Source organism: Anneissia japonica, unplaced genomic scaffold (genome assembly GCF_011630105.1).
Source record: "Anneissia japonica isolate Jap-2015-1 unplaced genomic scaffold, ASM1163010v1 scaffold7731_len1735946_cov199, whole genome shotgun sequence".
Taxonomy (NCBI): Eukaryota; Metazoa; Echinodermata; class Crinoidea; order Comatulida; family Comatulidae; genus Anneissia; species Anneissia japonica.
This window is the reverse complement of record NW_022758997.1, coordinates 102,899-115,832: the sequence shown is the minus strand read 5'-3', so window position 1 is coordinate 115,832 and position 12,934 is coordinate 102,899. Positions and strand designations below refer to the sequence as shown.

The following is a 12,934-nucleotide window of genomic DNA, read 5'->3' as shown; positions in this document are numbered from 1 at the left end:
TATACCGTTGCAGTATTCATATTAATGAAGAAAAAACATTGGCATCAATGGTAAAGTAGATTGTTTTCATCTTGGAAATATGATGTCGGTTTACTCTTTACCAATTCCAGTGATTGTTGTTTAGTTCAACTCGTTAATAAAACCATTAATTTTTGTGTACTTCAACACATTGTTAACGCATATCCAGGAGAGGTCCAAGTAAATTCTGGTAGAAAATGACGTGCTACAGATTACCTCAAGGCACCGTAGCAATCTGGAAACTCCAATGAAACGTTCCCTGCAGGTTTCCATAATACGACTTCTCATGAAAATAGTTTCTCGTAATGTAGAATGTGCGCAAGTCATTTAATTGATTGCAGGTTTTTTTGTCTGCTAGCTTGCTGACCCAGTAAATTCGGTCACTTGGTCGGTATAAGTAGTTCATCTGAAGATTGCTTTGTCGTTGGTAGGCCGATTTAAGTCGTCATCGTCACCGCTGCTACTTCTTAGTTCGTTAATCATCAGCTTACTCTGATGCTTCACCGATTATCATCGTCATCATCGCAATTGTTACTATTCCGCTCAACACCGCGACTATCGTCACAGTTACCACAATCACCAAGTTTATTATCAACTTTTGTCTCAGTGTTGCCAACTCTGTGTATCTGCTCAATTATCTTGGTCTTAATACACCCCACATTTTATCATAATTTAAATTGAATTTTATCATCAATCTTATTTACTTGTGATTGTAACAATTTTAATTACTCTTTGTGGGTTTAATCAGGCAAATATTGCCCCATTTAAGAGGAAATCTACTTTGCATACCCATGCATACCACAATTTATAGCAATTTTTATATTGGTGAAACTTTGTATGGTAAGTGATATAACAACTGACCTGGGAGATTCAGCGAAGTAAAAGTTATGGAGATTGTGTAATTTATCACATTTCATTCAAGTGTAGAGGTAAACAGATACAGATATATATACATATATAGTGTGGAATTATCTGGAATTGATGACATCCAGTTGAAATAGGAAATAATTATTACAAGAATGATAGGGATAATGGTGATAAATTTAATGGTGCTGGTGCTAGTGGTGATAATGGCGGTGGTGATGTTGATGTGGTGGGGATGATAGAGATGGAATGATGGTGGTAGTATTTATTGTGGTGTTGATAAACACCACTACTGATTTTGGTGGTGTGGCAGAAAAGTTGATGGTTATGGTGGTGATATTGTTGGTTGTTGGTTTGATATTGATGATGATGGTTGTGGAGATATTGGTGGTGATGGTATTGATGATGATTATGATGGTGGTGGTCAGGTGGTAAAATTGGGGATGGTTGTGATATTTGTAGTTTTAACGGTATTTATCTTGGTGATGGTATTTGTAGGTGATGATTGTGGGTGTTGATTATTTTATCTCAATGGTAGTGATGGTGGTAACAATAATTGTATGACTACAGTTGGATAGTTCATTCTATTATTGTCATGATTGATAAAAATAAAAAATTGTTTTGAATACTTTAAGCAGATACCATAATGATTTGAGAGAATACTTTAAAATCATTATATTTCAAAAGGTTTTTTTTAATACTTTGATAATGTCTTTCTGGTCTTAAAGTGTACATGTAAATTTAGATTAAGTGCACATGCAAAATTAATGAGTGGCATTTAAAATGGCCATGAACTAGTCATGCTTTAATTATGTAAAGTATTTTTAGCAGTGAATGTTACTATTAAATATTCTATGACATAGAAATTTTTTTTTATTTTTTTGGGGTTTTATTTTTTTAACAAAATTAGGTTATTTTTCTTATTACTTAAGTAGCACTTATAGCATATTAAAAGCTTCAATAATATGAAGGAGAAAAAAAGGCTGAGGGTGTAAAAGCGTTGAGCTGCAAATGTTGAAGAGCACACAAAACATGATAGACTAGATTAAGTGGAAGGGATTATGTGTGATGTACTGTATAAACCCAAACCTGCTATTTATTATAAATTTTAAATTAATTAATTTACTTAAACAATTTTATTACATTATAGATCGTCCATTTTTAAAAGAGATTGAACCAATCAAGAAATTGCAGAGGAATTTACTACGAGCTCTACAATTTGAGTTGCAAATCAACCACCCAGAGGACAAAACCATGTTTAATCAACTAGTGACAACCCTTCCAATGCTCCGACAGATCGGCCCCGAGCACACCCGCCGCCTCATGGAACTGAAGGTTAAAACACCGGAGATGCAGTTCCCGCCCCTGCATGCTGAAGTATTCGATTTAAATGAGGTTCCGAAAAATAAGAACCACGAAAAGGAAAAACCAGAGATTTGAGCATAATAAAGAGTATTTCATTTCTAAATGGACGGGTGTTCACAAACAGTTGCACGATAGAAAAGACTTGAAACATTCAACTTGGTTCGAGAAACAATCAAATATAAACATTATGAATTATCAAGTATCTATTTTGAGACTGAGAGATTGCAAACAAAAAATGATACAGAAATTGCAGAATAATTGTTCGAAGAGGATGACAGTTATAAGAAGCCTCTGCAGCATAATCACGTTTGAAATGTTCTGATACAAACCGTACTCATAATTGTCGTACTTCACAAAGTCTAGTCCAGCGCAAAATTAATGGCCTCTCATAGAGTTATTCACTTAACATCTGAAGGTCTGGCCCCAGTGAAGGTCATTGCAAGAACTTGTTCTAAAAACTCTTTTTTACTGTAAAAGTAACATATGACCTGTAGTTAAAAAAAAGCTCATCAATGACTAATTGCAAGTTGAAAACAAAAAAAAAATGCTCATGGCTTAACATGTTTGAATTAATGTATGTTTAGTGAAGGTGTGTGGCAAGCGATTAATACTTGAACCTGCATGTATCTCCGATGTCATTCATCATCTCTTATGGTAACTGCCAACAGAGGGTGCTCTAATCATTTTAAGAATTTTTATTGGTAATTTGTAAAGACCGAAACTTGGATTGGTGTACTGTGTGCCATAAGAATGCTTTGTGTATTTGAATGGTTTTGAAACATTTCATTGTTTATAGGAATTATTTGAACAGATATTTATCTCTGGGATTCAAATAATTCTTATTATGTATATAAAAAAATCTAGTGATAACAATGATTGCAACATAAGACTGGTTACTTCAGATCTCCATAGTAGTAAAGTAAATAGTAACTCAAGTCTTTGACACTAGAGAGGAAACCATACATACTCCGTCACGGTGTCAAAATAATCTACTGTTATTGAATAGACTCATTGGTTCATAAAAAAAAGATACATAGCTATAACTTTTAAAGATTTGTAAGAAAAACAAATTCATGACCTGCTCTTATTCATTACACCATGCCAATTAAAAAATGAAAAAATATTGTAAAATATGTAACATATTTCCTAGGTGGACAATGGCCGGGTCAGTACTATAAACATTATAAACTGATAATACTATAGTGTAACTTAGTGCAAATCATATATACTGTAGTTTGAATGATGCCTAACATTAAAACAATTCAAATGTGATGTGCGACTGAAATATTGTGAACTGTAAATATTTTAAAAATGTAACTCTTTTGTCATTTCTCAACTTTCATCGTCATGAAAGTTTTATTCAATGTTTAACTGAAATAACAATATGGATATTGTGTGTTTTTTCTGCTGAAATAAGTGATGCTAACTTTAGTTTGTTCATTACATGGTAGTGTAGTATATTTGCATAGAATTGTGCATACAAATGGCGTTAGATGGTAGGCCTACAAATATTATACCTACAACAGATCTGATAACATCCTCCAAGCCCTAAAATTACTTGTATTCATATGGTTTAAAATGTATTCTATTGGATGATTCCAATATAAAAGGTATGTGATAATATGAATATTCAAATTACAGTCATGTTGCTCTGCCATCCTATTGGTTGTTCCTGAATTTTAAATGAAGGGGCATTGCTACCATGCTTTTGATTGGATGCTTTCAATACAAATGTAGTATGAGGTATTTGATTGGTCGTTTAAATACTGTATTAATATATCATGGAGGAAATTATCCAGATAAATTTGAATAGAGGGGGTGTAGTATATTCAAGATATACGTGCTTGAAATCCTTAAGTATTTTATAATTTGAGATTCATGCATCATTTGAGGTCAAAATTTTGTTATGTAAGATCTGTAGAATTTGCAGCACTATACTAAAACATGCGTTACATATGATCCATTGTGTTTTCAACTCTAGTTTAAAACATGCTTTATATCAGATCTGTACAATATTACCTCTAGCTTAAAATATTGGTTACGTCAGATCCAGTAAATTTGTTATGTGAGTTAAATGTAACGTTTTTTAGCTCAAACACCTTGTAACACTTTATAGTATTTGTGTTGCATTGGTTTATTTTATTTTGACGTATTAACATTATTGGTATGAATAGTGTCTAATTACGAGATAGCTTCCAAGCCTCCTCGTTCCATTTGTACTTCTCAGCTTCTATTGCAAAGTGTAATACAAGTTATGATGATACAGTTAATTTTTTATGATAAATTCATTACGAACAATGAAATCACTTTAAAATATACTTTTTTTATTATTTGTAGTAAATGCAATTCTGCTGAAAAGAAGCTTTTCTCTTGATTACAAATTTTAAATTTCAGCATGTAAAAATTTATTTTATTGTATATTTTATTCATATTTAATAATACACCTGTGGCTTCTAATACAGATACGCTTGTCAAATGTAATGTCATGTTATTTGTAAATATTCTTGACAATTTTTATGAAATACCACTTGTATGTTTCTTCCAGACTTTAATCATATACTGTATAGTGTTTATTATAATCATTTTTGTTTGTTAAAAATACTGATTATTTTATTTCTGGACAGATACTCCCAAATCAGTTGTGTACAAAACAGCTGATTTTAATGATGTAGATAAAATTGTCTAAATGTAAATCCAATTTCAGAAAATGTTGCACTTGTTTTCAAATAGTTTGCATACAAAGTACAAAATGTTAATGCCTATGAGAGGATGATTATTTTTATTAAGCTAAAACCCTGTTTAGATTGGACTGTCTTTCGGTCAGACTAACCATGAATTTGTCAGTCTGTGTTTTAAAAATGCAGTGTGAACAGTCTGCCTAAGATTGTCATTGGTAAAAGTACCCACGTTGCGCAGTATGTTAACCAATCAAATCGTACGCTGAGTAGAAGAACTGATTGGAGGCATGGTGCATAATCAAAAATTTCTTCACACATTCTGTGCACCCAAAAATTTGAATTTGGACTCATCTACGTTGTCATATTTGTATTGAATTTTTAGCATGGCAAATAATATTTAACCACAGCTTGGATAAAATCTTACTTCATTTTTTAAATTGAAGTGTGAACACTGGTAGAGTTACCGTAAATCTTTGAATAATCGCCACAACGCATATAACATTTTTGAAGGCTTCAGTGCGGCGCTTATTAAAAAGATTATTATCATGGCGCTTTTCTTGTCTGTTTCCATGTTATCTATCTCGCATATCCCCGTAGTTCAGTAGGCCTATCATAGGTTTTACGTCATCGTAAATAAACATTTATAAAGATATGCTTGTGTCTTCATTGTGTTATTTATTCATTTGAACACTGTACACATTATATTTAAAACCCTCTTTCTCAAAGTGTTTCATTACACACAGTAATAATATGTGCAGAATTCTTGGTTAAGCACCGTGGCGCTTACTAAAATAAAATAATCTTGAATGAGCGCTGCGGTGCTTAGCAAAAAAAAGCTATATTGGATGCGGTGCTTATTCGAGGATTTACGGTACATTCTGTCTTGGTCAAAATACATTCAGTGTGAAGGAGGTTTAATTCTCATTACGGTGCTTGAAATTGGAATTCTTTTTGGTCAACCTTTAGATGGTCCTAGTCTTCAAAATGACTTAAACCAGGACCCAGCACCCTTCACAGCTCTTTGTATATTACACATAAAATTTATTATAAAATTGTTTAGTAAATTAATAATATAAAGGCCTGTAGTTTGCTTTGGTAAAATGTAAAAAATACAAAGAACTGTAGTAAAGCAAATTATTGTTTTCTGTCGTTTAATTTCAGCTGCAAGTAGTATGGAACTAAAGTTCAGTAAATAAACTGTTATTAAAATGACTATATTTTGTTGAGCCCAATGTATATCTTTGTTTCAGAATCATCGTTTTTATATTTCATTTCTTAATTAGATATCTGAAGTTTGTAATGATAATGTACTTGCATTCGTTACATGTACTCATCTAAAAGAGTATGCTTAGTTAAAACAATTACATTTCATATTTTCAATTTGATTCTGTCAAAAATATAGTGTGACAGAATTTGTAGTTTTGCTCAGCTATCAATGAATTGGGCAATTTCTGCTCCTAATTTTTTGTATTTACAGGATTAGTATAACATAATTTCATTCAACGTGCTCTTTGTAGAAGGAAACACATTTCCCGCAAGCAGTGAGTAGTTAATTGAACTCAGATGGCAATGCAACATTTATTTGATGCAATTGTAAATGGTATTCATGTAATGATAGTAATTTAAATTGTGGAGTAATATATATATGCACTCCATATATAAACTGTACATTGCCTGTTTTTAATGGTGGAATATAAAGTTCCATCACACGAATGCATCGATGCTACATGTAGTGTAGCATACATTCTCAGATCGTTATACTTAACTACGTAGATATATTTACGATGTGTCACTTGTAATACCGTTGAAGAGATGGCATTATAATATGTATTACTGTAATTGTATTTTTTTGGGGGGAGGGGTGGGGTTATTCATGAGTAAATCAAATACTGAAATATTTATTCAGTATTTTGAATTTTGAGAGGATAAGTGAAATAAATTATACAGTTGTACAGATCATTAGAATACTAAGAGGTTTAGCTATGTATGTTACGCAACATGAACGAAAAATTTCGTTGAATTTTGAGCCTTGCCTATTGATGTTATGAGCGTTTGTAATGCTGGAATAACCCCTTTAAGAGCTGGGGGTCAGCCAGCTGAACTGTAATCCCTATGAGAAATAGTTGACTTATATACGCATCTTATATATGTTTGAATGTTTAGCGTGTAGCCAAGGTGCGTCTGCTGTCGTCTAGTGTTGTTCAATGCTCTGTCACCCCCCTCTATCCATTTCCATTGCTGTCTTGTCCGACTCCTTGGCTACACATTGTGAAGTCAAGTTTACCATATGTAAAACTTGTTTAATAAATCTATTTTGAAGTCAGATGGTTGTATTCCTTATGTTTGCTGTCAATAACATTAACTATATTAACTACCCCCATGGGAATATACTAACCCCAGGGCATATACTAACCTCAGGGGCATATACTAACCCCAGAGGCATATACTTCTGACCAGGGGCATACTACTGTATAATCGAGTTCAGCAAAATTCAGCTAACTGGGATTTGAGATGTAGTCAGCAACTGGCTTTCACTTAATTCGGCAGACTAGTAAATGGGTGTTATTCAACAAGCCTGAGATTACCAGATTTATAACATATTAAAACAAAACAAGAATACGCACACAAATACAAAAATACAGCAAATTATAGAAAACAATGAATGAATGAATAGATGGACGGACGAACAGACGGATGCATGTCTTTGATCGGTGGGGACAGGGGGAACATGTCCCCCACTTTTCAAAGTAGGGGCATCATATCCCTCTACTTTTCACCAATCTTCTATAGTTAAAACCACACTTGTCCAAGCGAGCGGAAAGAACAACCAGCCGATTGCGAGTGGAAAGAACAACGAACAAACAACATTTACTAATGACTGTCATGAATTTTGTTTGTCATTTGTGCTCTGTTGCAAGTGTGGTGCCTATTTTCGGACCAAAACACAGTAAAAACCGTAACGCAATTGTTTTTTTCTTTCTCTCTTTCTTTCGTGGCGTAACCACCACCTTTATTCAATATAATCTTCATTTTTAAAATAGCTTTTGACAGGGATAGGTCTGTCTATTTCGACTTATTTATGTAGTGATACCACAAGTTTACGAACTCCGATGTTACGTTGACGCTATCTCGCCATGGCGTCATGATAATGATAAAAAATAAATCACATTTATGTTGGTGAAAAAAAATGCTACCTTGTTTTCAGTGCTTCCTATCTCCCTAGTCCTGTTTGATCGTAATTAGACAGTAATATTTCCACTCACAATAGTGTAGTGTCAATACCACTTTCAGAATAGTGAAATTCTAAAAGATGAAAAAAGAAAAAACCTCTTGATTGATTTTAAAAATACTGTACTGTACATGCAAATAGACTAAATTAGAGTGACTGTTTTAAGTTTATCTTATTTGTTTTTCATGGTTCGAATACGTCACAAGCTAATCAATAGATAATAAATTATTATTTTTATGAATGTTAGTTGGCACGAAATATATTAGCGGGCATGATTATGATTAACAGGATGAATTTAAAAAAAAAAAAATTTTATGATAAGTATTTCGGTGGCAAATTCAAGGGGATCCAGTGGAGAAAAAAGAAAATTGTAATCAAAGTCTGAGAGTGCCATTTCCGGTCAAATTCCTGGATCCGCCACAGTACTTCGAAAATGTAGTGTGGAAATGCATAACTCTTAATTGCATTCCTTAAAATCAATTTGATACGAATCATAATTACCACCTCCCCTCCCTTTCATGAATACAACACCGAGACCCAAATTACCCCCACTCCAATTCCCTTCTAACACTATAAATTCTTTCCAATCGTTACTTAATAAAAACATTTCAAAATAGAAAATCCAAAATACAGACAAAATTACGAAAAGCAAAAATAAATTGAAAACACATTAGCATTAATACAACGCAAAATAAATACGTATCTAACAGGTAAGGTTCTAAACCAGGTAGGCTACTTGTTTTATAACGCAAGTAGTCGCCAAGTGAAGATTTTCTCCGAATTTCTTCCATAGTTGAATATATGATTGTATGATTGTTTGAATCATCGAAGGGCTTCACCCAATTAAAGTTGACACCTATACAAGCAAGCATTATTCAAAATGGAATAAAGTCAAAATTAGCATTACAACATGTCGTAAGAAACTCAATAACAATTTGACACCTGAATTTACAATATATTAAGCTAATAATTGTATTATTTACCGTATTTATTACTATATTTATTTACAGACGAGTTACAAGATAAAAGGAAAATGAAAAATAATTGTACTATACGGAAGTACGGAAATAAAATAATATAACAAAGGTAAAATATTTTTAAAAATTTCTCGTATATATGTAACCATGCCTCTTAAAAACTGTTAATAAATTCCTTTAAAATATCCACTTCTGGACAAGCGTTAACAAAAATCATTATATATTGAAAATACCTTAAAAAAAAACATTTTTGCAAATATTAACTTTGGAAAAGGAAACATGGAAAATAATAATACTAAGTCTGTGATTAGGAAGTCTAAAGAAAGAAATTAAATAAAAGTGGAAATAATTATTAGTACATTTAAAAAGAAATGTTAAGTCAAGGTATTTTCTTCTGGCAAAGTGATTGGATTTCAAATTAATATCGTTAAGCAAAAGTCTTGGTTCATCCCCATATACATAAAAAACGGCTGTTCATACGGATATTATGTATACGAACACCTAATGAGTGTTCTTTTAACAATTTCGTGAATTCATGCATTATTATACAAAATAAAGTTGATGAAAGCACGCATCGCTTTTTCACTCCTTCCTCAATATAAAAAAAAAAAAAATCACCATCTGTTGGAATATTACTTTTCCCGATAAGAACTTAGTAAATAGAGGGCAGCAAACACTATTTTGCGCTTATCAGCTTTGGGACAATAGTTTTTAGAAGAATTTAATCTCTAATAACCGGTGGCTCCAAAGCTCTGCCGACAACTTTGTTTTTAACCATTTATATACATACATATACATACATAGGCCCTATATACATATACATATAGTTCTATATGTATATATATGTATATATGTATATATATATAAAAGAGAGTCCAGTACTAATTAACTTAGCATATTCTTTATAAACAGTTTTTATCATCTTTATCTACAGTACTTCATTATTCCGAGTAAGCTTCATTCAGAGCCGAGCACCTGATGATTGAGGCTGTGTCCTCATGAAACAGTCTGTAGTGCAAAATAAAATGTTGAGTTTGTAACCTAGTGTCTTTGATTACTTATATATATATATATATATATAGGCCAATAACGAGAGGATCCACTAATTAGCTTCAAATGAAGAGACATATCTTTGCGAAAACAGACTGGACATTTTACGATTGTATGTAATATTTATTAGTAAGGGTATAATTAAATAATAATAAATAATATATGATATTCCTGTTGAGTAGTTTCTCCTTTTGAAAATGTGTAACCCTTTTTTGTTCTCTTCCAACATTTTTCATTATCTTCTGTAATTTTTAATGTTTTTGTGCAAATACAAAATTCAAATCTTTAAAAAAATCTTAATCTTTAAGAAAAAAAAACAAAAACGAAAGTTTAAACATACTGCATTTCAATAAAAAGTAAGTAAGAAATCAACAAAAATAAAACAGTGAAACTGGATGGAAATAAAGTAAAATTCCAAACATAGAGAAAAAGAAGTACATGAATTACTTTGAGCAAGTAATTAAGACACTAAAATAGTATTAGAAAAAAATTAACAAAAATTCAAGAAAAAGTAAAAAATATCCTAATAGACTGTAATATGCAATATAAGTGTACAGTATGATTGTACTTAATATACATACACATACATATAAACATATTGCATATAAATACACACATAAATATACACATTCATATATATAGGCTACATACATACATATACACACACATACATATAAATACACATACAAACATATACTGTACATATATATACTGTATATATATATACACACTCATAATTATATATATATATAGGCCTACATATATATATATATATATATAATATATAATATACACTACAAAAAGAAATACCGTACCTAAATAAAGTTAAATTAAATATACCGTTAAGTAACAGCATTATATAGGGTATTAAGATAGGCATAATTCTTTGTATATATTACTTCTACAAATGCAAGCGGCACAAATACCGGTATATTGTTTACAATGACGGTCAAAAATGTCGTCCAATTTTCCGTTCTCATATAAATTTATCTAAAAATAAGTGATGTTTAAATTCTATAGAACCATTTTCAAAGTCATCCCAAGAAGACCAGAGACCCCAATAATAAAGTTCTTTTAAATTTATAAAAGTATCATTTCTAATTATCTGTAGTCTGTTACATTCAAATATAAAATGGTTAACAGTTTCTTTAGTATTATCATGGCATATTTTACATTTATTTGGAAAATCATTTGACCAAGATGACTTTCTTTCTTCAAGCTCTAGTGAGTTGGATCGGGCCTTGCATTTAAGATTGATTCCTTTAAAATTTGTTTTATCAAGAAGATAAAGTTCAAATTTTGGTTCTCCTTTATATTTTATATAGTCACTAAGAGATGACTTCATTTTGCTCTTACATACCAATCTTTAGCGTCGGTCTTTTTGTTCTCTATTTTTCATGATTTTATCTAGCTATCATCGTTTTCGATGATATACACATTTTAACATGTTACCGTACATTTTTGTAGTGGGCAATTCCATGGTCACAGGTCGACTTTTTAAGGCATTCATAATGGTAAAAACTGTTTAAATATTACAGATAAACCAGTAAATCTGAAATTCCAAGTAAATTTTATCAAAACATAAAGTCATTTATGAAATATTGATATTAATATGTTTGGTCACAGACCGACTTAAAAAAAAAGAGAAAATTTTACAAATATAAACTTTGTGCAATTCTATTGAAAATATTACGAAAAGATTTATGGTAGCACATCCAGTATGTAAAATCATATATAAGGAATTAGTATCAACAGAGAAGGTGATGTAAAACTACATCATGGGGATGGCAGGGTAGATGGTACCACCTTGGGTCTGGTCACAGACCGACCTATCGATTTGCATGATAGTATATGATGGAATCTGGCACATTAAAAGGAGAAAACACTTTATATATAAAATTAAATACTAAAAACTTGTTACCAAACATTGTATATAAAAAAGCATAACTTAATTCCTTATAGTAAACAAAAATGTATTTTGTAATAAAATCAGATTATTTAACATATTAAGAATGGTATTATTTACCTAATAAACGTCACAGAAAATAGTCTTAAGCAAAATCATGATTGCTTGGATGTTAATTGATCTGACCCAGTTAATAAATACTCTAGTACTTAATGAAAAAAGGCATATTAAACCAAGAAAATTATGAAATGCATTTTATGCATTATGGGTATTTGGAAGTGTTTTCACATCCTCCCAGCGACCATCAAACATGCTCCATTTTTCATCTATGGTTGCCTTTGAAATGAATAGCATGGTTTTTTTTCTTTAGATGTTAATGGCAATGGTGGCGCCAGATGTTTGCCAACAAGGGGTCCGACGTGTCTGATGCAGGGTCCGAACCAAAGCGACGACAAAGCCTCGGTCGATAGCCCGAAACAAACAAATCTCTGTTAGGGTTCTTGAAGGGAGTTTTTATGGCGTAATTTAACCCTAAATGTGTTTTTAGACCACAATATTAGGGATTGGCAATCAAGATAGCGTTATTTAGATTGGAAAATTATTATTTAAAAAAATTTTTGGTCCGACGACCTATTCGTTCGACGAAAGACAGGGGGTCCCGGCCTTCCGACAAAGGAAATTCCCCCACCTCGCTGACGCCTCCGCTGGTTAATGACATAGAGAATAGTAACTATACAGTATTTAAATGTTGAAATCAAGATCTATACTGAATGATAAACTACAACTTTATGTATTTTAAAGATTTTACCCACTCAGCTTCCAACTACTTAGTCACATGGTTTAATAT

General features: G+C 31.7%; 1 protein-coding gene across 1 annotated transcript in view; it reads left to right on the top strand.

The window, feature by feature from the left end:
- Positions 1-7,248, top strand: part of LOC117125490 (nuclear receptor subfamily 1 group D member 1-like) — an 86,962-nt gene extending 79,714 nt beyond the window's left edge. The window contains exon 6 of the mRNA XM_033271987.1: positions 2,033-7,248. Within this exon, the coding sequence (XP_033127878.1) occupies positions 2,033-2,322 (290 nt within the window). The 3' untranslated portion in view covers positions 2,323-7,248. The remainder of the gene's footprint in view (positions 1-2,032) is intronic.
- The last annotated feature ends 5,686 nt before the right edge of the window (positions 7,249-12,934 follow it).